Genomic DNA, 25,781 nt, shown 5'->3' on the forward strand with positions numbered 1-25,781 from the left:
TCTTTTACCTGCCAGTGTGAGAGTTAAATTAAAGGGGACAAGTTAAAAGGCAGTAATATCACAAGCCACGAAAGACTTCTAGAGAATTGAAGCTGAGGACAATTACTCTGAGTAGATCTGGGAAGTCTCTCAATTATAAAGACAATTACTCTACATGTGCTCTTCAATTTATCCTGTCTTCCAAACGATGTAAAGAGTTGGGGGGGTTTCTGTGGGTAGAATTGAGAAGATTGCCCAAAACATCAGCAAGCGTCTGAAACCTAATCAAGAAGAATATCCACTTAGGCCTTAATGACAAGAGAATATTAAAGACAAAGGATTTGTAACCCCGGGCTAAAAAATAAGATCATGTTGGAATTACAGGAGATCTCAATAACTGAGTGTCTGAATCTGTCATATGAATCTGATACAAGAAGGTAGAAATTCCTCCCTTTCGATCATAATTGGAGGGTGCGTTGAAGAGTTCCTGCTGATCATCACACACGATTCCTATCTCCTTTGACATGTGATTTATCTTAGACTCTGTAAAACAAGCCTTGTAGACCCTGGCTGAAAATAACAGCCTTGGATACTGCCTTAAGTAATATTCGCTGCCCAGATTTTAATCAGCCACTTGTTTTGGGGAGCTTGAATACAAACAAAAACCAGAATTCCGTAATATATAAACTTAGGTGATTGACAACAAGGGTTCCAGACTAGTTAGCCCAAAAAAGATGGCCTCCCTTGACTTTTTTACATCCAATTCAGCTAGCCTTGCTGATGCTGCTCATGCCTTCGACATAATTCAACATCGCTGACCACCCTCGAATATAGGACCGGTGTTCCCTGGGTATGGATAAGGGAATGGTATATTGGAACACCTCGACTGAGAGTCACTTCTAATCTATTCTTACAGTGATCTATCAGTATAATGCTTAAAATACATACCACTAGATATTAGCATTTGCAAAAAACTGCACATCAGACCATGGAATAAATTGGCATGAAAGATTTACTGTGGCGAATTCTTATATCCAAGGCCATTATAAAATGGGGTTTGCATCGCTTACAAATGAATTGCAAAGAACTGCTAGTCAGCCATGGCCCGTGGAGGGAGTTATGGTGGGGCAGGAAGGCGGGGCGGGGAGGGGCGGGGAGCGGCAGGGTGGGGGATGCTAAAAACCGGAATATAGATAATTGGAGGTAAGTAAACAATTTATTAAATAAAATGAATTTCGTAGCGCGCCCTGCATCGCAAAATGCGATGCAGAGCGCGCTACGAAATTCGTTTCATTAATTAAATTGTTTACTTACCTCCAATTATCCATATTCCGGTGTTTAGCACCCCACCCCGCCTTCCTACCCCAGTAACTCCCTCCACGGGCAGTGGCTGCTGCTAGTCCAAAATTTGGGAGAGTTTTATTGGGAGCCCTAAAGTCTAGTGGATCGCACACTGATGGCAAGCTATGGAGAGATACTGACAATATGCTAATTGATTTTACATTAACATAAATCGCCTGCATGACACACAAGGCTGTACATCTGAGCTCTCCCGGATACCACGCTCAGAAGCTGTCAATCTCTGGCGGCTCTAGAAACACTAGAGGCACTAAAAATCTTCTGCTAAAACCTCGAAGATTCCGTAAGGAAAACACTTATAAACGCTCTTTCTCAGGAATGGCACCCAGGATCTGGAACTCACTCCCTCCTGAAACCAGGCTCATCTCCTCCATCACACTTTTTAAGAAAGAAGTAAAAGCTATTCTCATGGCCAAATACACTTGACCTATTAACGTTATCCGTAAAGACTCAGCACCAATCTGTATTATTCTGCTTGATCCCTACGACTATGTGTTTTACCTGTATTATTGATTTACCTGACTATCTATGCACACATATATCTGTAATACTTGCATTATTGATGTACCTGTTTTACTTTACTCCCTAATGACCTGAGTTTTTTATTTATTTTATTTATTTTTATTTAGGAGATTTGTAGAGCGCATGGCTGCCCGGGAGCGTCCCAGCGCTGACAGAATCCACTAAGTTCTCAAAAAGGATGGGCCGGGGGGTGGCATGGATCAGGGGAACAGCCATGTCTTCAGGGATTTACGGAATGTTAAGAGATTAGGTTGGGCCCGGAGGGCTGGTGGAAGAGTGTTCCACATCTTGGATGCCAAGTAGGAGAATTGCCGATCTCCGAAACGTGATTTTTTGGTTTTGGGTATTTTAGTCAGGTGGGCATTGGTAGAGCGTAGGGTTCTGGTTGTTGTGTGGGGGGTTATGAGATTTTTCAGAACCGGGGGACCTTTTCCGTGCAGGATTTTATGGGTTAGGCACATAGCCTTGAAGTGCACTCTCTGTTCCACCGGGAGCCAATGTAGTTCTTTGAGTGCGGGCTTGGCAGAGCAGCGCTTTTTGGTGCCGGTAAGAATTCGTGCCGCAGCATTTTGCACCACCTGGAGTTTGGAGATGACTTTTTTTGGGGATCCAAGGTATAGGGCATTTCCGTAGTCCAATCTGGACAGTATGAGGCCCTGGATGACCAGTTTTCTAGACTGGAAGGGAAGGATAGGGAGGATTTTGCGGATGGACCGGATCAAGCCGAAGCAAGTTCCCGCAGTTTTCTTGGCCTGGGTGCTGAGAGTGAGTTTATTATCCAGCCAGATCCCTAAGCTTTTGATATCGGTTTTAGGGGTTGGAGGTGGGCCCATGCTGGGCGGCCATAAGGATTCCGGGCGAAAAAGGGACTGGTTGCCTAAAACCATAAGCTCTGTTTTTTCCCCATTGAGCTTTAAATGGGAGCTGCTCATCCAACTGACGATGTCCTCCAGGCAGGAATACAGATCTATGGAGGGGGGTTCTGACTGGCTTAGGGAAACGACCAACTGTGTGTCGTCCGCGTAGGTCAGGAGTTTGATGCCATAGGGGACGACAATTTGTTCCAGAGGTGCCATATATACGTTGAAGAGTGTCGGGCTCAGAGAGGAGCCCTGAGGCACTCCGCAACGTATCGGGGTTTCCTTGGAGATGCAGTCTACGTCTGCTACCTGGAAGGAGCGATTGTGAAGGAAGGATTTTAGCCACTCAAGGGCTGTCCCTTTAATGGCAAGATCTGCTAGGCGTTGGGCAAGAATGCTATGGTTGACGGTGTCGAAAGCTGCGCTAAGGTCCAGGAGGATCACTGCCACTGATCCTCCTGCATCGATGATCTTCCTGGCTTCTTCGACCACCGCCACCATAGCTGTTTCTGTCCCTTGGCCCGGGCGGAAGCCCGTTTGCGAGGTTTTAAGCAGTTCATTGGACTCCAGATAGAGAGAGAGCTGGGAGTTTATGTATTTTTCCGCTAGTTTACTGATGGCCGGGAGGAGAGATATAGGTCTGTAGTTGGCCAAATTATCCGGGTCAAGGTTAGGTTTTTTTATGAGTGCTTTCACTACCGCTTTTTTCCAGTTAGTGGGCACTAGTCCGGAGTCAAAAGAGGTGTTTAAGAGGTTGATTATGAGAGGAAGAATGCTCGGGGCTACAAGTTTAAGATGTCTCAGCGGGGCAGGGTCGTGAGGCGATCCGCTTTTGAGGGCTTGTAGTATAGAGCCCAGAGTTTCCGCGTTGATAGGTTGGAATTTACTAAGTTCAACGCCATTTCTTTGCTGATGGGAGGAGGGGAGGGGGAGTGGGTCCGAAGGGGAGAGTGGCGGAAGTTGTTTAAGTATGTTTTGAATTTTAGAGTCAAAGAAGTTTGCTAACTCATTGCAGTGTTCTATAGTAGGGTCTCGTGCATCTGGGGGGGTAGGGGGTTTGAGAAGCTTTTTCAAAGTGAGGAACGTCTCCCTTGATGAGTTTGCTGCCTGGCTGATTTTCTCGCTATAAAAAGAGGTTTGTGCGTTTTTCAAAGCTTTTTTATAATTCAGGATCATCAATCTGTAGTCGTTTTTGTCGGTGGAGTTGAAGTCTTTTCTCCAGACTCTTTCTGCTCTCTTGCAGGCTTTTTTCAAAAGGCGAAGTTCCTGGGTGAACCATGGGGAAGTTGCTTTTTTCCTTAGTTTACGGTGAGATTTTTTTGGAAGGGCCAGGTCTAAGGAGTTGGTGATCCAGGAGGAGAATTCCCTATCTGCGAGTTCAATGGATGAGCTAAGGTTGGGGACTGACTCCTCAAGGAGTTGTGTCCATTTGGCAACGTCAAGTTTTGCCCAGGGTCTAGATGGTCTGCCGGGGGCTTGGGTTTGCGGCGATTTGGAGTAGATGTGCCAGCTGAAAGAGATGAGAAGGTGGTCGGACCATGGCACGGGAGTGGGGGGCCTGATCTCAAGATCCTGGAGATTGCAGAATATAGGGTCGAGCAGATGTCCTCTGTTGTGAGTGGGGAGGGAATTCTGTAGGTGCAGTTGGTGGGTAGCAAGATCTTGGATCAGTTCTACGGCTACATTATCTTTGCTATCTTCCAAATGGATATTAAAATCCCCAAGAATAAGGAAATTGGACTGAGTGCTGGATCTAGCTAAGGAGCATTCTAGAATGGAGTCAATGAATTTTCCCATAGCACCAGGGGGGCGATAAATAAGGAGTCCAGAGAGGGAAGAGCAGGGGGAAATCTGCAAGGTGAATTGGACGTTTTCACAGTCTGCCAGGGGACTGTCCAGGAAGCGGCAAGGTATAGAGTCCTTAGAGATGACAGCAATGCCACCCCCTCTACCTTTGGGCCGGTCAAGATGTTGAATGCTAAATCCTGGGGGTAGTGCTAGCACTATGTCAGCGTCAGAGTGAGGTGCCAGCCAAGTTTCTGTAAGAAATAGTATGTCAAGATTGAGGTCTTCAATAAGCATGTTTATTTCAAGGGCGTGTTTAGGTAGAGATCTGCAATTGATCAATGCCATATTTATAGTCATCTGAGTGGGGGCCTTAAAGATGAGGGGAGTGAATTTGAAAGGGCAGTGAGGACAGTGATTGAGGCGGGAATCACCCATTAGGGTATGTGAGCATACAGATAGTACGGACCCGTTGAGGTTGCGAAGGGCATTACCTGAATAGGTCGTCCTTCCTTCTGGCCTCTTTCCTGGCTCCTGGCGTGTACTGGCGCGGACGGGCGCAGACGGGCTTGCCTTAGGCGCGCCTTCGGCGCGCAAACGGCGCTCCCGCTGCGCTCGTCCGCTGCGCTTCCTGGCCAGGCACATAGTTAATGCCTGAGAGGGAGGGCGTCAAGGGGGCGTGGCCAGCGTAGGTGGGCGTGTCCGATGACGCGCTCGCCCTCGGAGGTGGCGGGGACAGGGGATCGTTGCAGCGTGACAGCACGCTGTTCAGGCAAGTAGATTAGGTTTTAAAAAATGCGAGGTTACACAGTATCACACAGTATCACAACAAGGTTTAAAATTCAGCACACTCCCGGCTTCCGCCTCAGGAGACTCTTAGGGATTGTGGGAGTCGCGCTTGGAGCTGCGCGCTCTATTTACGTCCAAAAAGGGGGCGTGGCCAGCGTAGGTGGGCGTGTCCGATGACGCGCTCGCCCTCGGAGGTGGCGGGGACAGGGGATCGTTGCAGCGTGACAGCACGCTGTTCAGGCAAGTAGATTAGGTTTTAAAAAATGCGAGGTTACACAGTATCACACAGTATCACAACAAGGTTTAAAATTCAGCACACTCCCGGCTTCCGCCTCAGGAGACTCTTAGGGATTGTGGGAGTCGCGCTTGGAGCTGCGCGCTCTATTTACGTCCAAAAAGGGGGCGTGGCCAGCGTAGGTGGGCGTGTCCGATGACGCGCTCGCCCTCGGAGGTGGCGGGGACAGGGGATCGTTGCAGCGTGACAGCACGCTGTTCAGGCAAGTAGATTAGGTTTTAAAAAATGCGAGGTTACACAGTATCACACAGTATCACAACAAGGTTTAAAATTCAGCACACTCCCGGCTTCCGCCTCAGGAGACTCTTAGGGATTGTGGGAGTCGCGCTTGGAGCTGCGCGCTCTATTTACACTCTCTTGTTGGTATTCCCTGCTTTGTAAAGCGCTCTGACATCTGCAAAGATCTTGTTCGCGCTATATAAAACTTTCAAAATAAATAAAACTAATATCTCTCGTAGTTAGTGGAGGCTAAATACAGGGATGCTCTAACACAGATGAAATACTACGAAAAGCAATTAACAAACGTATGTGTCTCAAGAGACAAATTTGATGAAGTATGAAACCCTTTCTCATGACATTAAACATAACCAAAGTTTGCAAGGACTGCTATTAATGCAAGCCAAAAAACAGATGTGTACATGCGAATGCAAGTCACCCACAGCCGGGAGACAATGGTACAGTCCGTACACCTGACATATATATCTGTCAATGAAATTTTATAGCACAAGGCGTCGTCCCAAAGTAAAAAGAAGAAAAGAAACAAGGGGTCAGAAGACGGAATAGTTTGTGAACAGCGATTGTTCTAGTGTACTCAGATGTTATGCACCTCACTTTAAAGAATAAATATTCATAAACACCCAAAGCAAAAACATAATAATGTTAATACAATATTTTCCCAATGTGCCATTCTGGCTTTAGGGAACAGAAAAAGAGGTAAATATATTACTGGTTAAGTGTTTCTCATACCGCCACCTCTATATTTAGTGTCAGCCAGTGGGAGGTGGATAGACAAGGAACTGATCTCCAGGGTCCAACTGAAGAGCACTCGGTTCTCTGGATTAAAGCAAGCAAAGGAGCAGGCAGACTTCACAGGAAGGTCTCATCTGCTGGCAAAGGCTGTATCTGTTTATCATGAGCATGTACATAATGTCACCCTGCAGCTCCTTCTCAGGTACCACCAGCCACCAGATGGAAATCAGCAAATAAGCCCTAGGATCCAATCATATACCCACCCGCAGAGTAAAAGTATTTACAATAGTGACATGTCAAGTATACGCTCTCACCCAGGTTTTTACTTCCCTTCTGTACATGCGGAGAGGGTGATATGCAGTGGAACCACATGTATCTAAGGCGTAGTTAATAAAACAGCAGGCAACCCATCACAAACTTGCTTGCAGTCTATCTGAAAAGGATTGGTTTGATTACCTGGCTGCAGGTTGATTGTTGAAATTCCGGGAGAAAGATGAGGCTGACCAGATTCGAATGGAACTCTTACTTGGTCATCCAGAGATACTAGTTCCTGCATGAAAATAGGATTAAAAATCGAGTTTAGTACACCCTACAGACAACGTCTAATAGAATGTAATGGGGTCCCCCACCTCTCCCCTTTTAGCCACTGATTCAATGATCTCTTTCAATCAGTTTCAGTATTCCTTTTGCAAAGGCACAGCAGCAAAGGGATGCTGCTTACTCGATATTCCTTTATCCCCCACCCCTCCTCTCCTGGCCCTCTCTGTACTGTTTTTTAAATGTTTTATTCTGAATTTGCATAATGATACTGGGTAGTTCACCTCTCTATTTGCACAGCCTACTCACACATACTTCAATGTCTTAATTTACCACTCTAAAATGTCTGTCCACCATCTTGGAACTGTAAATTCACAATAAAGTGTAATTAAAAACATAATCTCAAGATGGCAGCTACACGAGTACACGTGTATGCACCAGCAATAGTTTGGGGGTAATTTTTTTGTTACGCGTTGAATAAAAAAATTCCAAGATGACCACATGCGCAAACACGTGCCACGTGCATGCAACCGCATGGGCAGACAACTTGCATTATTTTGCAGCTGTAAAAAAGTAGTCCCACATTTCTGCTATGTGAGCACAAGCACAGTGGCCGTCTGAAAAAAAATGCGCATTGGCAAAGCCAATAGCTCTGCGCCAGCATTTGAAACGGAAACATATGGATTTGTTATTGCTTGTAAGTTACATGATTGCTGCTGCGGACCTCCTGCCATTCATCTTCTGTTTTGTGAGGATGGAGGGGAATAACTTTTTGGAGGGACATTTACGAATATGTGCAACTATATTAAAGTATATACCTTGAACCAGCGGCGTGGCGTGGGTTGGCCGCGCCAGGGGCAAGGCAAGTATCTTTCCACTTTTCTTTAAAAAATTTGCGTCCCTAAGAATGCCACTGAGCCCTAAAAATGTTCCTAAGAATTTTGCGCCCTGGGCAACAGCCCCTGCGGCCCCACCCACCCACGCTGCGCCACTGCCTTGAACTACACGGATCTGTATGCATGGATGTTCACTGGTTTCAGTCCTGCACGGCTAATGTTCATAGACTCAGAGCAACCACTGTGTTTTTTTAACATAACATGGAAACTGTGGACCTTTGTCACCTTTGGTTCCCCGTTATGAGAGATATGGTCTGTGCTTTTCCATCCGTTTGTTAGCAGAATAGAGGATGAAAAGTTTACCCTCGGTAAAGTTTTTTATTCTCATAACACCTACTTAAAAGAAACAGGGTCCAGTCTTAAAGCATCAGTACAGGTGGCAACCTGTATAAAGAGAGGGATAACTTTCGTTTTCAGGTTTGTCTGCAAACTTGCAAAAAAGAAAGGATGCTTGGAGGAGGGGGATGGGGTGAACAAGGCCCTGCAGCTCTCTCCACAGCCCATTCGACAGGAGGGAATTAATTGGTGAGGTATGGGTGGGGGTCAAGGCACAGAGCGTAGAAGTGAAGGCAGCCTCTGCATTGGAGCAGTTTCCAAGCGATTTACCCGGCCTGCCTATCTTCAATGTAAGCAGTGAGGGGCAGATTTATGTTGGGAATGCGCCACGTTTGCGTCCCGCAACTGCGGCGTAAACGTGGCGCATCCCTACGACCCATTTACAACGTGACGCATCTAGGCAGATGCGTCACGTTGTAAAGGTCTGCGCCCGGCGCAGGGTGGGCGTTCCGGGGCAGGTGCTCCTCGCAAAAGTGGCTGAGTGAAATCTATAAGATTTCACTCAGTCACTTTCAGGCCAATGCTGCGTCAAAACCCTGCGCCTGCTTGAAGCTTGTAAAGATGGGGCACCCCCGAGCCTTGCTGGAGCTGCGTCGCGCTTGCGACGCAACTCCAGCAATGCGCCACCTTTACGGCACAGATGCGTCACGCATCTGTGCCGTTTTTGCCACCCATGGTGCGCCGCATTTACAATGCGGCGCACCATGGGTGGCGGAGCAGTGGCGCAAAATAACTGGCGCATCCCTGGGGATGCGCCAGTTATCATAAATCTGCCCCTGAGTCTTTTGGTTAATTGCTGTACAGTAGGTGGGTTTACATTGTGACTTTCGCTGCTGTTGGCTGTTAGAATGGCTGGCTTTTGGCAAGCCACGTTTGAGGATGGATGGTGAGAATTTTCGAGTGTGTGTACTGCAATTGCTGCTGGTGATACAGATCTTTAATTGGGTGAGCAGTCTGGTGTTAACTTCCAGCAGGGTAACTAAAGTGGAAGTAAAAGTGACTTGAGGACGTTTGAGTATAGTAAGGCATAGACAGTGGTTAATTTGCAAAAAAAAAATAAGTATCAGGGCTCTCGTCAGGAGGAATCTTGCACTAGCCCATTGCTACTATTAGCACAGCCTGTAACAGAACAAACGACTAATTATGAAACTCTACAAGTGGGGAGATGATGTGGCGTAGCGGCCAGAGCTGCCGACTTTGGAGCTGGGGAATAAAGTTCCAATCTCAGCGTAGGCTCAACATCCTATGATTCTAGTCAAATCATTTATCTCCCCTTCCTACCAAAAATGAATCGGTCCTTAACTGGTGCTCCTGAAAAGTGCTCCAATACCCAAAGGTCGAGTTCGCACTTTAAGCTGTGGTGTTAACGATGAAGTGCTGGTGCCGAGCACCGGAAACCACCACCTCAAATTAAGAACTTTGGGGCATATTATCAAGGGATTTATCTCTGCTTTTTTGGCTTTAAAAGCCAAGAAAGCGGAGATAAAATGATCTCCCTATTACCTAGCTGTCGCTAACACCAGTTAGCGACAGCTAGTAGGAGATAGCGACCATCTTGGGCCCCGCTTTGCATGTCAGAGAAATTTATCACTAATGACATGCAAAGTGGGCGTGCCAAGATGTTAGCGACTGGAAACAGTCGCTAACATCGCTATCTCCTATTACCAACTTTTGGAGACCTCCAAAAGCTAACACCTGCCTTCAGCAGTTCTTAGCCATGTTATCCAATGGGAGGTGGACAACATGGCTAAGAGCATTCGCTCGGTAATGCATGAATATCGCTGACTTTACAGCGATATTCATGCATTTCGGCCGATTTTTATCGTTTCAGAGATAAACCTTGCTATTAGCAAGGTTTATCTGCGATAAAAATCGTCACAGCTCGGCGATAAATTTATATCGCTAACCAAGCAATAGCGATAATTATCGCTATTGCTTGGTAATATGCCCCTTTGTATATATTAGGGGAGACTGGGAGAGGGGTATTTGTGAGATTAAGAAGGCGCTGGGCTAAGGCTGGCCTGCTCTGCATGTATGAATAGTGTTATCAGTGGGATGGTAAACTTTGGCTGTAATGCATTGAGAGGGATGTTTTTGCTAGCATGGGCATGTTTCATCAAAGCAGCCTTCTGCACATCATAAAGGAAGCAATGAAGACTTTTGTCTGAGCCACTCAGCTCAAATAATGGTCACAAATAGTGCACTGACAAACATGCCAACATTTTAGAAGTGGAAAGTGGGAGATTCAAAAAAAATAATTGGGACACTGTATTCCCCCATTGACTTCTTTTGAAGGAGAGGCAATTTCAGGCGGGAGACAGCCAAAAGAAAGCAATGTTTGTCTTAGCAATCTGAATCGGGTCCATTGGCATGTATGCACCGTCTATTTAAAACCTGCTGCCTCTGGTTTGGTGATGGCGCCTGTGTCAATAGGCTGCGTCAGCAAAATCTCAACTCGCAGAACACAGTGATGGTGGCCTGCAAGGGAGAGCACGCCGCCATTTCTGTATTTGCAGTGCCAAATCGTTTTTTTCATTAAGCAGCTTTGCCTTGTCCCTTTAAGGAGTCGGTTGTGCTTTTGCTAAACAAACAAAAAAAATCACATTTGGGAACATACTGGGGGAGCAGGCAGGGGGTAGCTAGAAGAGCAAAATACCCTGAATCGAAGGCAGAATTTGTGTAGGAAGATCATAGATGCAGACTATAGCCTAATGTGCTATACCACACATCATTTTCAAATGGATAGATGACTTAGAGACCCCAGCTGAACACTGCATGCTTTTCTATATTTCTATCGCACTAGATAAACCCTCCCTCGCGATATACATCACTATTACAGTTCTCCATCCCACAAGGGGCAGGTGGGCCATTCCTTTCGAGGAAGACCATCTTCCCAGTAACTTCAAACAGTGGTATGATAGAAGGAGGGTTACATAGAGATGTCTGTGATGCCAAGTGTGTGAGAGTTGTTGGTGCACAAATACCATGTCTGCATCGCCCACACCTCACACAAATTGTGTCCCCTAGGGCGTGTGTCAATTCAGAACAAGAGCTAAGGACGTGCTCTTCCATTGGCTGGTGCAAATTCAGGAACACTGCCAGGGTGGCCCACAACTTATGTTGGAGCGGGCGCGAGGAAATACGATACACCTATAGCTAAGACTTTTGCTCTCTGTCTCCTCTGTGGTGCACCTGACTCCAGCCTTAGTAGAGGCCCAATGGCTCTTGCAAGGGTAGGATGCAGTCTTTGACTGCAGCCTCCCCATGTACTATTGCTATCACCAGCTGGAAGACCTCCCTTCATACACAGGGTTGCATCTGCTGGAAAGCCCCAGTGGGTCTGGTCCTAAAGCGTTTCGTTTGACCTAGCTGTTGCTTAGGTGTGCACAAAATGTAACTAAGATAGTAAATTCTGCATGCTAATTAACAGATTCAGTATTAATGACATTTTATCATCAGAAATTGTATATAAATTGGTGAAAAATATGGCAGATTGTTAACAAATGTTATTTTCGGAATAGGGATGAGGACGAGTGATGCCAGAGGCTCAGGGTCTGGAGATGACGTGACTAATGACACAGTCATAATTTTGTACAATTAGATTTTCCACGGCATTTACACACATCTAATCATACAAAAAAAAAACTTGAGGTGAACGGATAAATGCAGAGCAAATATCCTCCAAACATCCCAATTTTTCAGGGGATTGTGCAGAAAGTGCTGAATGGTGATTTTCGATAGGTAGAAATCTTTTGTTTTGCTCATAGTAATCCACCTATGACGTCATTGAAACTGCAGAGGTAAAAGATGACAGCATTAACCATGAAAACAATGCACTTGAAAGCGATGATGGCCTCTGTCAATACATAGAAAAGAATAAAAAGCTGATCATGAGCAGGGTGAGATTTAGGGAATAGTTATCAATAGTTATCAAATTAGGCCTTGCTATCAGTCTTGTTACCTAGCTCACTCGGGGAAGGAACATTCCTCAGTATCATTACTTTCAAAGGCGATTAATGCGCGGCGCATAAGCCCACATGACCTTGTATCATACATTCTCATAATAGTGTGCCTCCCAAGGTTCAATGGTAACTTATCAATGTATCAGTGTGTTTAGCAGGCATTAATCAGTTCCATTTAAATAGAACGATTTTCAATGCAAAGTTGGTATATGACACTAAGGCCAAGAGCCTTATGAGACTTATCATTTACTTTGGAACTTCAACTCATTATGCAAATACTTCTGTAAAATACATTTCTACCAATGAGTCGGTTCTAGTAAAGAGGCACGTTAATCCCAGACTCTCGCTTCTGTTGCGCGTTCAGTTCCTAAAACTGCATGTTCTTCTTTCAAATATATTGTTGCTAATATTTCCTATGAACATCTTTGACAGTGGTTAACATTGTACGCATATTTCATTTCTTAAACCTTTTTATTTCTCTTAACACCTTGCATGCTCATGACGAGGTCAGCTCGTCATGAGCCACGGTGCTCGTGTGCTCATGACGAGCTGAGCATGATTTTGTGTTAATAGTGAAAAGGATATAATGACAAAGGAATTATTCAATCTGCAATGTCTGAATACATTTTCTGTTGAAAGGTATTGTGTCCTGTTGCAGACAAAAGCCCTTTAATCGGTCCATCCAACGGACTATAACAAGAAACTGGGCAATATTGCCCTTTATAAATATTTATGCTGAAAAATTAACAGACACGCAACTGCATTTTCTAGAGGCCCTGAATATATTCCGCACTGTTATATCCCTGATAAGTGAGCAGTAAAGCCAGGAGCCCAACTTCCGGACCCTCCCTACCTCACCTCTTTTCCCGCATTGGCCAAATCCGAACGAGGTCCCTGGCAGCGGCAACCAGTGGGACCTCCAAGTATCACTGAAAAAGGGTTCTTCAATGGCCGCCACCGCCAGAGCCTCCCGGAGGCACCTTCCCATCAGGTTCAGTGAGGAGAGAAACACTTATTCCCCAAAACGTCATATAACAGTTCACGAAACCCCCCAGCGAAGCCACGGATGTCAAACCATCTCAGGACCTCGTCAATAAGCTCAGCTCCTACTTCCACCTGAAAATCAAGGCGCTCTATGACAACTTTAGTGAAGAAACTCCAGACACCACCACCCCCTCCACCACCGACAGCCAGCCGGCCATCACCACTTAGGAACCTGTAACCACTGAAGGCCCCGCAACGACCATGAAGAGCACCCACTCAGGAGCCCTCAGGGGCCCCTGCCCACCGCACATCTCCCACAGAGCCACTGCCGCCATAACACCCAAATTAGGCTGGACCATCAATGCCTCCCTTGAATCCGGCATTTCCCCGAAGACTGGAAGCGGGCAGAGGTCAAGCCCCTCCTCAAGAAACCCTAGGCCGACCCAACAGACCAGAAAAACTAGCGGCCCCTTCTCTCTCCTCATTCATCAACGCCCAGCTGACCACCTTCATCGAAGAGAACGCCATCCTCGACTCCTCCCAGTCTGGATTCCACAGTAACCACAGCACCGAGACTGCCCTCCTCGCTACCACTGACGACATCCGCATGCTACTCGCCCAGGGCCACACCACGGCCCTCATCCTACTAGACCTCTCCGCAGCCTTTGACACCGTCTCACACCATACTCTCACAGCAAGACTCCACAACGCTGGTATACGAGGAACCGCCTTCCACTGGATTTGCTCCTTTCTCTTCGGCAGAATCAAAAGGATCAGACTCCCTCCCTTCCTCTCGAAACCTACAGAGACTAACTGTGGAGTACCCTAAGGATCCTCGCTCAGCCCCACGCTCTTCAACATCTACATGGCCCCCCTCGCCACCATCGTCAGACTGCATGAGCTTAGCATAAAATCTTACACCGAAGACACCCAGCTCATCCTCTCTCTCAAGAAGAACCCTGAAGACACCAGACTCCGCTTACAAGAAGAAATGAAAGTCATAGCAGCCTGGATGAGTGACACCTGCCTAAAACTGAACTCGGAGAAGACCAAGGTACTCATCCTTGGACCTTTCCCCACTGCGTGGGACAGCTCCTAGTGGCCCCCTCCCCTTGGAACTCCCCCACCCCAATGGACCACACCGGAACCTCAGCATCATCCTAGATTCCTACCTCACCCTGATCTGCCAGATCAACGCAGTCGCCTCCACCTGCTTCAACACCCTCCGCATCCTTCGTAAGACCTTCAAGTGGATCTCCCCTGAATACAGAAAGACTATCACCCAAGCACTCATAACCAGCAGACTGGACTATGGTAACACCCTCTACACTGGAATCAACAAGATCCTGATACACAAACTCCAAACCATCCAGAACACCGCAGCCAGACTCGTCCTCGTAACACCATGACACGAGCGCATGACCCAGCACCTACGAGACCTCCACTGGCTCCCCGTCGAGAAGAGAGTAACCTTCAAGCTACTCTCCCACCTCTACAAATCCCTCCACAACATCAGACCCAAATACCTCGATGAAAGAGCCTCCTTCCACATGCCCAAAAGGAACCTCCGCTCCGCCGACCTCGCCCTGGCAGAGACCCAACGCATCCGCAGAAGCAGAGCAGGTGGAAGAACCTTCTCCTACATCGCAGCAAAAACCTGGAACGAGCTCCCAGTCAACATCAGATGCTCCCCCACACTGCACACCTTCAGGAAGAGCTTCAAGACCTGGATCGTCAACTGATTCAGAACTGCACCCGCCACCCCCAGCGCCTTGAGACCCTCATGGGTGAGTAGCGCGCTTTATAAACACCTGATTGATTGAAAAAAGGGGGAAAAGGCAGTTTTTAAAATCGACTCTAGTGGGACTCAAACCCACAACCTTTGAATGTCTCTACCAAGTCACTAGAAGTTCAATGTGCTATCCATTGCCAAAAAGGCAGCTTCACCGCCGCGTTCAGAGCAGCAGCGTGGCAAAGTCCAGGGAGCAGGCACAGCAATGAGCTTGTCGGAAGCAGCCAGGAGCGGGAAACCAGGTAATGATGTGGGGATGCACTCCCCTTTTATCCTCTCCTGGCTAACCCCGCGACCAGCCAGGCGCCCTCCTCATCCCCACCGGCCAATCACCTATTGTGGGTGTCCCTGCCCGCGAAAATTCAAAATTGTGGCGCCACTGTTGGCGCATCCGGAGCGCCGGTTCGAACCAGCCCGCACCTGTCTTGGGGGCTCGCCATCAGTTTGTGTTGCCCCCCTGGGCTAATAGTTCAGGAGGTGCAGTGGAACCAGGCCCAGAGCTGTGAGGGGTCCACTTCAGTGCTATTACAGCTTTTTTACCACCCACATGAAGGAGAAAGCCATCTCTTCCTTGCTTGCATTAGGACCCCTGGAAACCTTACTTCCCCCATTGCCGAGCTGCAGTTTCACACCTTCAGTCCTGTGAGGTTTTGAATTTGCTTTGGTTGAGAGCTTTGCAAAAGCGGAATTTAGGATTTTCCAGGCACTTGATCGGATTTCACTCTGGCTCAGACTGCCTCTGTCTCACACAAGGAAAGCCACAGACGGCTGAGCTGTCCACCAGATGTCTGTACAGTAGCTGTGAACAGCCCGTCGTGTACAGTTGGCTTGAAACTGTTGCATACTTGCTGTCAAGAAAAGGGGTTTAACTATCAATAGTACAGCAGGTGCAGTGACACGGGGCCCAGCGCTATAGCAGTCTCCATGCTCCTGAATTATGACTTTCTTTTACTACCAAACTGCTCATATGGGACTCATTTATCTCGCTTGTGCTCAGGTGCACAGCACCCCAGCCATGCCACTAGTTGAGAACAGCCTGTGCGACCTATAAAACCAAGGGTACAAACTTTTTTCATCAGAATTTAAGGTTGAAGCAGAATTGATCCTTTACCTGATCAGGAGCTGTCGTGGTCACTGCGAACAAGAACAAAGAAAAGAGGAAGGTTAGCTAGTTTTGAACTTATTTTGCATAGATAGGCTAACAATCCAAAGCCGTTACGCAGCAAGTATTTGTGGGAGATGTTTGTTTAAAGCCTGGGGAAAGCCATTCACCCACCAACATGGGTGAGAACAAGTGTCACTGTATTCAATTCATTGTAATGAGATGAACAATTAAATATTCAGAATAGCTGGTACCTGCTTCATGAACATTGTGACCCACCGTGCACGAGACTGTGGCCAAATTTATCAAGGTTTGGTGTAAAGGGACACAAAGGCATTGCAAAACCTAAATGAGATGCCACTTTACGTGGTCCTGCATGGCTTGATAAATCTAGTGTAACTCTGTGACAGGAAGGCCTGCCATGGATGGAGCATGGGTGTTCCCACGCATCCACCCATGTATTCTAATACATTTCCAGATTCACCAACACTGGTAGACCTGGGAATGCATCAGAATTGTACGCCTCTTTCTAAGTGTGCTGAGGACAATGCCTCTGGGGTTGTTTTTGTGCAAGAAGGTGCCCTCTCCCGCACAAAAACAATCCTGCCTCTAATGCAGGCACTCTCGCACCATGGTGCAAGAGTGCCTGATTTGGCGCTAGGCAGCAGTTTTGGGCCAGCGCTTGCAGAGAGTAGAAATGCACCGTATAATGCTAAATACAACACATTCCTGCCCTTTCCCTTTTAAGCTGCGAAGCTTGCTACGTTGCGTTGTGTGAAATATTAATAAATATGGGCATGTATTCATTGCTCTTTATCACAATCAATACCAGTAAAACCCTACACTAAACACACGTGAATTTGCTAACTTCATGATAGTGACTGGAAAGAAGCTCATGCTTAGAACGAGAACTACCAAAGGGGGAAAAAGATAAATGATACGTTTCCAAGAGGAAATAATGTTTCAGTTTCTTCTTCTAAGAGATTATACAATAGAAAGTGACAGTGACAAACTCAAAATAGTCAAATACCACATCATCAAATGTAACCAAAAAGACTATATGTCACAATGTTGCAGTTGAAATATCAACATTGCAGCCAGCAGATGCATTGCCAGAATATTGCCCAGGTAAGTATGAATTTATGATTTCTAACTCTACCTTGACGATATTTTGGCGACTGATATCATAGTCATGTTGTATCTCCGGACGACATTTTGACCACAATTCTGTGGTACCGCTCCATGCGACACATGACTGCATCAATCAACATGAGAAAACACAGACATGGGCCCTCATTGGGAGTAGACTGGATCATTCTGATTCTAGCTCAAATAACCTGTTTGCACAGGGGTCAGAATTATATGTGATTCCGACGTTATCGCACCCGGTAAATACTGGGTGCCATAAAGTTTACATCCCCTGTTAAATTTCATCAGGTCCAACATGACAGAATTTAACATGGGAACCGCCCCTCCACCCACAAATTACAGTGGAACACATTGTAATAAGGAGTATTTATTGCACCTATTAAATACCAGGTCTCAGCCTATCATTATCTATCAATGAGCATCAATACAAGTGGGCAAGGAGAATGATCTTGCGGAATTAAACAGAAGTCCACCATCCATGGTGAAACTGAAATCACAAAAGAGGTGCCCAGTCCGTGTAGAAGAGCTGACGTAGGATCATCCAACATCAGGTACACTCGTGTGGCTAGCTGCTGTCTAGAGGAGGCTAACCCTAGATAGAGCTTATGTTTATGAGGACGCTGAATTATCACCAACACTCTGTGGTCTGTTTCATCATTAAGTACACGCCTTTCTGTGGTTCACAATTCACATCATTTTGAGGTAAGAATTTTGTGTATTTTCCACAGCAGCTCGGTCAGGATTCTTAGTGCAAGGGTCTTTTATTGTATAAAAGGGTAAGGAACAGAAGGATAAAATTGTAAAACATAATGAGGCTATTAGGACCCATCAATGTGAGTTTCTCCTCCAAACAGCTACTGGCCAGAAAGATGTCCCAGATGACAGGAGACTCCTACATAACATTCCTCGAAAGGGACAGGGTTCATTTTTGTTATTTCATTCATGAGGGCCATTGTGTTTTCCCAGACCGGAGTATCCACATTACGAACAATGAGAAACCTATAACAAACATTAGTATAAGTACACAAGAAGCTCCATTCAATATTTCCCATTGGTTGACAGTGGCGGAGATGTTGAGACTTTGCATGGAGACATACTATGCCCCATTTTCCTCTCTTCCGCCCCAGCACTATTCCCTATCTTTCCAGCTCCTCTTCCTCCAGCAGCTAGAGACTGTTCCCATACTTTCTTTCAATAACCCTTCAATCCTAAGTTTTTAAGTATATGGCGGTCTGAATATTGCGGCTTTTAGAGCCTTGATGTAACACTTCAGCTCCTTGTATTTTTTTGTCCATTTGCTATTTGTCTGGTACATGTTTCTAACCTTTGAAAAAATTAAAGGTTGAGTTGTTTGGCTGGGTTCACCTCCTGGTGTGCCTTTGTCTAGAATCGTTTACTGCCTCTAGTTCTCATTAGTTTAATAAATATCGGAATGAAGCCAAATCTCAATGAATCCAAAAGCCCTCAGCCTCAACAGCTCTGCTTTACTCCCCTTGATATGTTTTTTAAATATATCCTTAAAGGCGCCTATGACATTGCATCTCACAAATCAATAATGATAATGCTCCAAAAATGTATTTGTTTGATTAAATTATTTTTTCATGCTGCCTCGCGCCCTGGTCCTTACCTTCTTGCACTGGCACCTCTGACTCATTCTGTGGGAAGCTCAGGGCCTCGACTGGCTCCTGCTTTGCTGGGAGGGGTGCTTGCGTAACTCTGGGTGCTGGTCGAATGGAGTTGGTCCTTACATTGGTTGAAGGTGGCGGAACTCTGATGGCAGGCTGAAGAAAGTTCACCTTGGTTCGACTGGACCCAGAAACGGTGTAACCCATCCCACCGGGGCAGATATCTTTAAAAGCAGCTACATTGAACATACACAAAAATAAGACAAGTGATCAATCCAAGGGTCACACAGACCTATCTTTTACCTGGTAAGGGTTTGATTCTTCAAAAAATCACACCAGGTAGGTTACAGTCAACAACTACAGGAAATTATATGATCTTCAAATAATTAGGAATTTGTTTACTGCAACCACAACATTACATTTGCTATTGATTTAGACCAAAGGAAATTAGATAGAAAGCCCCAACATTGGTCATAAATTCCTCATTTCTTTCTATAAAGATTTTGCTAACACTATACCACTGGTTGAAGCTGGAGTGCTCACATTTTAGGTTTGGCTTAACATTGCAGCTGTGTGCAACATCTATTGTTACCAATTCTTTAAAATATACATATAGAGGCCTTCGGATCCATGTAGAGGAGTATTTCTCCATAACCTTATGCTATTGGACGTTTGGTGTACCATTCCACATCCTAATGAATGCTTTCCTTGCAAACAATGAGAGAATCTTCTACAACTTAACATACACCAGATGGAGACACATTAAAATATGCATCTCATAGAAGCACTTAATACAGAGGGCAATCAGTTTTGTTTTGTTTTTTCAAAGAAAAAGGTAGTCAAGACTCAAAATGCAAGCCATAACTATTGCCTTTGCCAATGTTTGTTCAAATTTGGTAGTGGTTACTCTGTAGTTAGAAAGCTTATTATAGGAGGTAGGCTAGACTACAAATCTCTTATCACCTCTTTAGTATGAATGGTAATATATTTTTACAGAGTTTTGTTAAAATATAAAGAGACAGGTATATTCATAGCTTTCATCCGATTTTGGGCCGCCAGAGAAATAAGACCAATACTAATAAACTTGATGTTCTGTCTGCAAGGTGTTCTCATAGCTGCACTGTAATGTCTCTATTGATACGATATACCAACTTGCTTGTCCGGAGCACTTTAAATGTCTCCAGGCGTAAGGCTCACTCCATTAAAACTCTGTATGATCTATACTATACCATATAAGTTTCATAAATGGAGTTTAAGGGAAACATCAAACTGTTTTCATTGTGATTACCCACACATGGATCCAGAAGGAAACCCTAGATCCTCCATCCTGTGGGTAGGGGTTTGTATCTCTCTGGGGCTGGAGCAGGCAGTAATATTGAATCATCTGAAAAAATTGTGGGAGCCGGTTATTCTGGGAATTTGGGATCTTTTACCTGGCTGTAACCTAGATTTAGGACGGAATCAAGATATCGAGTGCATTGATTGATTGTTTAATGCTTTTTATTTCTTGACAAATTAACTGTGTTGATTGACTTCACCTATGCATGTTCTATGGTTTGATTGTGTAACATAAGTCCCTTATCTGTTCAGATGTTCTTTCGGACATGTTTCTACACTGTTATTTTCCTTTCTTAGTGATTCATATCTGTCCAATAATAATAGAAAAAAAGCAGAAGCTTTTCTCTGCAATAGTAAAAAACAATTGTCAGGAAAGCAGCAATAGGCCAAACGGCATGTGATGACGGTTTAGGTTTTCACCACATAAAATGTTACATATGCATAGTCCAAATTCACCAAGCACTAGAATGATATACATTAGGAGGTCATGGGTCGTTTATAACAAAAATAATCAGGTGCTCCTCTTCTCCAAATACTTTGGTTACTCAGAAAATTCGAGGAGCGACTAGGTCACCCCTCTTTTCACCAACCATACTCCTTGACAATTGGTACCACATTCTTCAGAAGAAAAGCTCTCTTGTCTTCTAACTTCCATCGCTTACAATGCTGGCTTCTATCCCAGGATGGTAAATAAAAGTTTACATTATGGCTACAAAAATTTTAAAAAGAGAATATTTTCCCAAGGTCTTCCCTAATGGGACCATGATGTGATTCTCATGAAAACTTAACATTGATTTGTTGCTATTTAGGTACCAATCATTGAGATGTTTTAGGAGCACCAGGGATGGGTATTGCATTACATGAGTATGTAGGACGGTGCTGACATTATGATTTTAAACTGTATTGGTCTTTCTTAAACATAATTGGATGGGATTTCAAGACCTTTACACTTTCTCACGAAATGTACGAGTCTTATTGTATTTCATCCTTTAGCTCTGTCCAGAGGGCTTTGGGATCACTCTCCTTGATCTTCAGAAGGCCACACTCTGTCGGTCTGACCTCTGATTAATTTCCTTAGACCTGAACTATGGTGGATACTGTTTATTCATTTTCTGCATTTATTCTGAGCTTCATGCCATCTTATTGAATCAATGGCTAACTGATTGATTCTGTTGGTTTTTGCCTTCTGTAATGATTTAAGCCTTCACAATTTTGACAAAAAGATATTTGATATTAAACTGTTCGAATGACCAGATCCCGCGAGGAGCACCAAATGCTAAAGGGACTAACGCTGCTTCCGGTTCATCAATAGTGCGCTTTAGTTTCAAAGCAGGAAAAGGCGCTATGTCAGTTGAAAGAGAGCTAACGCCTGAAATGTCCTACCCTTACTCAATTCCACAGCACACTGTCAAGTGAGGAACCTATGCTTACACATGCTGCATGACACTGAGGCTGCCCAGTCTTCACTTGATGCCTCTTTCTTCTACCACCCTGCACTACTCTCTCTTTATGACACCTTTAAGAGTTGTTTTTCACCCAGTAACTGTTTTACTAGCACTCTTTCTCCTTCTCTTTACTTTTCTGCCATTTTCTCTCCTGCTCTGGCTCAAATTCTGATCATGAAATAAATACCCCCTGGTCCCCAAAAATGAGTATCGGTGCCCACCCCCTGCAATCACATGCACAAGGACTGGTGCTTGGCCAGAAGGTCTGATGACGCCAGTCACTATCTCCATACCTTTGAAAACAGATACAGACTAGGCCCGAGCTGGTTGCTCAGTGGACTGTTTCACTCATTGATGACATTGATGTGCTTGATTTTGCAGTTACAGGTTTGGATTGGTCGACCCAATCGGCTACCATCCTCCTCGAGACAGTAAATGGGCAGCATTACATTGGGTTCAAATAAAGTAAGATACCAGAGTAAAAAATCTCCTTTGGTTGTGAATGTGTGCTGTACAAATAGTCTGGCATGTTATGTTACTTTGCACCAACTTGAGCGTTGGTAATCAATCCCAGGTAATGCTAAATATTTTATACCATGAACAAAAGAAGCAAGGCTGCATTTTACTTCATTCCCAAAACAATTCTTACTTTTCAGAAATGAGAAACTAAATTCTTAAATATCAACCAATGAGCCATCGCAAAAACGGTCCATTGAATGAAATGAAATGAATGAAATGAAAAGACCATTTATATAGCGCGGTAGCTACCCTCAGGCGTCCTAGCGCTCAGACATCACACCTGGTTAACAGCAGTCAGAGCTAGTCGGGTTTATTGAACAGCCAGGTTTTCAAAAGTTTATGGAAGACGAGCAATTTGGGTTCCGATCTAAGTTGGAGGGGAAGGGAGTTTCAGAGCCCAGCCGCGTTGTAAGAAAAGGAGCGAACTCCGCATCTGGACTTCTTTATCTTTGGTACTAGGGCCAGAAAGGCCGCACTTGATCTGAGCTGTCTTGTTGGGTGGTAGGTGGTTACCAAGGGTTGGTTGATAGTGGCACCTGTCCCCCAGGAGGATCGATGCGCAATGCACATTGGAGGTAACAAAGATGTAACGAAGATGTGGATTGGAGTTGGCCTGGGTAGGCTGAGAGCCTTGACATGCCCTGTCAGCCTAGCACACATTCCCCAGACTGCATAAGTCCTCTGTAAACTCTCCTCTGGCATATTTACTTCATCAAGAAAGCTTGAGCTCTGCTGTCCACTTGTGCAAGGAAACAAAGAATGTTATTTTTTTCCTAAATGAAAATAACAACCTCCATTTGAAAGAATGTAATTATGCGTTGCATAATTCACCAATTGCAAACATTAAAGAGGCTACTGGGTGAACGATGTCACAGTAAGTCAAAAAGTTCAACTAGACATCATCTAATCAAGGAAAATTCTGGAATGCCTCTTGTTGGCTATAATTAGAGATGCAGGACTAGGAAAAAGAGCTAAGTGGAACTTAACATCTTTTTTTCAGTCTTTTAAAAAGCACCCCCCCCAAAAAAAGGGTAAAATGACCACTTTTATAACCTTGATATTTTGCTAGTCAGACGACTACTAAGACACAATAAGAAAAAAAAAAAAAAAAAAAACACAAAGTGCATGTCTACCCGATTCATATACCAGGCCTGAACTTCCACCTCGAGAACAACAACGACACCAACACTGCCACCCTAATCGGCAACCTCTCCAACCTCGGCCTCAGACAACTCGTCACCAAACCCACCCACGCTGCCGGCCACACGCTTGACCCCATCTTCTCCACAAGCACCCACGTCGCCTTCAACCACACCACCGAGCCCCACTGGACCGACCACCGCTGCATCCACTTCACCTCAGGAAAGAAACCAAGCACCACCGCACCCAACAGCTGCCTCGCCGCTGCTGGAGCAAAATCACCGAAGACCAGCTGACCCACACCCTCGCCCAGAACCCACCCACCGACCCAGACACCGCCGCCCATAACCTCAGACAGTGGATCAAAGACTGCGCCAACACTCTCACCCCGCTCAAGAAACCCTCCAGCAGCCACTCCAGCAAGAAAGCCACCTGGTTCACCGAAGAGCTCCAAGCCTCCAAAGCACATGCCGGAAACTGGAGAAGAGATGGCTCCTCGACTGCACACCGAACAACCACGCAGCCCACAAGGACGCCACCCGCAGACATCACCAACTCATCAGAACAGCCATGTGATCTTCCTTCAAAACCCACCTGGACAACAACGCACACAACAGCAAAAAGCTATTCATCATAGTGAAGGAACTCTCCAAACCCAGTGCCAGCACCAACGACATCCCACCCTCGCAAGAACTGTGCGACTCACTGGCCACCTTCTTCCATCGCAAGATCGCTGACATCCACAACAGCTTCAACACCTCGACCGCCCCCTGCCCCAACCAGCTGACCTCCTGGTCCCACGTCAACGACGACGAGACCCGCAAGGTAATGAACTCCATCCACTCAGACTCACCAACAGACCCCTGCCCACACCACGTATCCAACAAAGCAGACACAACCATCGCACCCCAACTACGGAAGGTCATCAACATCTCCTTCGAGATAGCGACATTCCCAGAAAGCTGAAAGCACGCCGAAATCAACGCCCTCCTCAAGAAACCCAAGGAGGACCCCAAGGATCTCAAGGACTTACGGCCCATCGCCCTGCTCCCTTTCCCTGCAAAGGTCATCGAGACAATCACCAACATGCAACTGACCCGCCACCTCGAGGACAACAACATCTTAGACCCATCCCAGTCCGGGTTCAGATGGAACCACAGCAATGAGACCGCCCTCATCGCCACCACAGACGACATCAGATACCAACTAGACAACGGCGAAACATCAGCCCTCATCCTCCTGGACCTGTCTGCCACCGCACACTAAGGACACGCCTCCAAGAAGCCGGAATCCAAGAGAAAGCCCTGGACTGGACCACGTCCGTCCTCTCCTACAGAACCCAGAGAGTCCGCCTCCCACCCTTCCAATCTGAAGCCACAGACATCATCTGCGGCGTACCCCAGGGCTCATCCCTCAGCTCGACCCTGTTCAACGTCTACATGGCCCCCCCATTGCACAAGTGGCCCGACAGCATGACCTGAACATCATCTCCTACGCCGCCGACCCCCAGCTTGTCCTCTCCCTCACCAAGGACCCGCACACCGCCAAAACCAACCTCCACGAGGGAATGAAGGCCGTCGCCGAGTGGATGAGGTGCAGCCGTCTGAAACTGAACTCGGACAAAACGCAGGTCCTCATCCTCGGTCCCACCCCCTCTCCCTGGGACGACTTCTGGTGGCCGACCTCACTGGGAACAGCACCAACACCTACGGACCACGCACGCAACCTAGGATTCATCCTCAACTCCTCCCTTTCCATGTCGAAGCAGGTCAACTGCATCTCCTCCTCCTGCTACAACACCCTCCGCATGCTCCGCAGGATCTACAAGTGGATCCCGACCGAAATCAGAAGAGCGGTGACCCAGGCCCTCGTCAGCAGCAGACTGGGACTACGGCAACGCACTCTATACAGGAATCCCGGCCAAACACCTACGACGGCTACAACGCATCCAAAACGCCTCCGCCCGCCTGATCCTCAACATCCCTCATCACAGCCACATCACCCCCCACCTAAGAGACCTGCACTGGCTCCCCGTCAACACACTGGATCACCTTCAAGGTGAAGGTGATCACCTGCACTGGATCACCTTCAAGCTCCTCACCCACACACGCAAGGCACTCCACAACACCGGACCAGCCTACCTGAACAGCAGACTCAGCTTCTACACCCCTGCCCACCAGCTCCCCTCCGCGAGCCTCGCCCTCGCTGCCGTCCTGCGCATCCAACGAACAACCTCCGGTGGCAGAGCCTTCTCCTTCCTCGCCGCCGAGACCTGGAACACCCGCTCCACCCATCTACGGCAGACCCAATACCTGCTCACCTTCAGAGGACTCCTCAAAACCTGGCTCTTCGACCAGTAGCAGCACCCCCTCCCCTCAGCGCCTTGAGACCCTCACGG

At 46.4% G+C, this 25,781-nt stretch overlaps 1 protein-coding gene across 1 annotated transcript in view; it reads right to left on the reverse strand.

Annotated features, from left to right (window-relative positions):
- LTBP1 (latent transforming growth factor beta binding protein 1) overlaps positions 1–25,781 on the reverse strand; it is a 1,129,437-nt gene that overhangs the window by 279,061 nt on the left and 824,595 nt on the right. The window contains exons 12-14 of the mRNA XM_086926894.1: positions 18,944–19,177; positions 16,177–16,199; positions 7,015–7,108 (exon numbers count right to left, since the gene is read on the reverse strand). Of these exons, the coding sequence (XP_086783020.1) occupies positions 7,015–7,108; positions 16,177–16,199; positions 18,944–19,177 (351 nt within the window). The remainder of the gene's footprint in view (positions 1–7,014; positions 7,109–16,176; positions 16,200–18,943; positions 19,178–25,781) is intronic.

The sequence above is a fragment of the Lissotriton vulgaris genome, chromosome 6 (assembly GCF_964263255.1).
Source record: "Lissotriton vulgaris chromosome 6, aLisVul1.2, whole genome shotgun sequence".
Lineage (NCBI taxonomy): Eukaryota > Metazoa > Chordata > Amphibia > Caudata > Salamandridae > Lissotriton > Lissotriton vulgaris.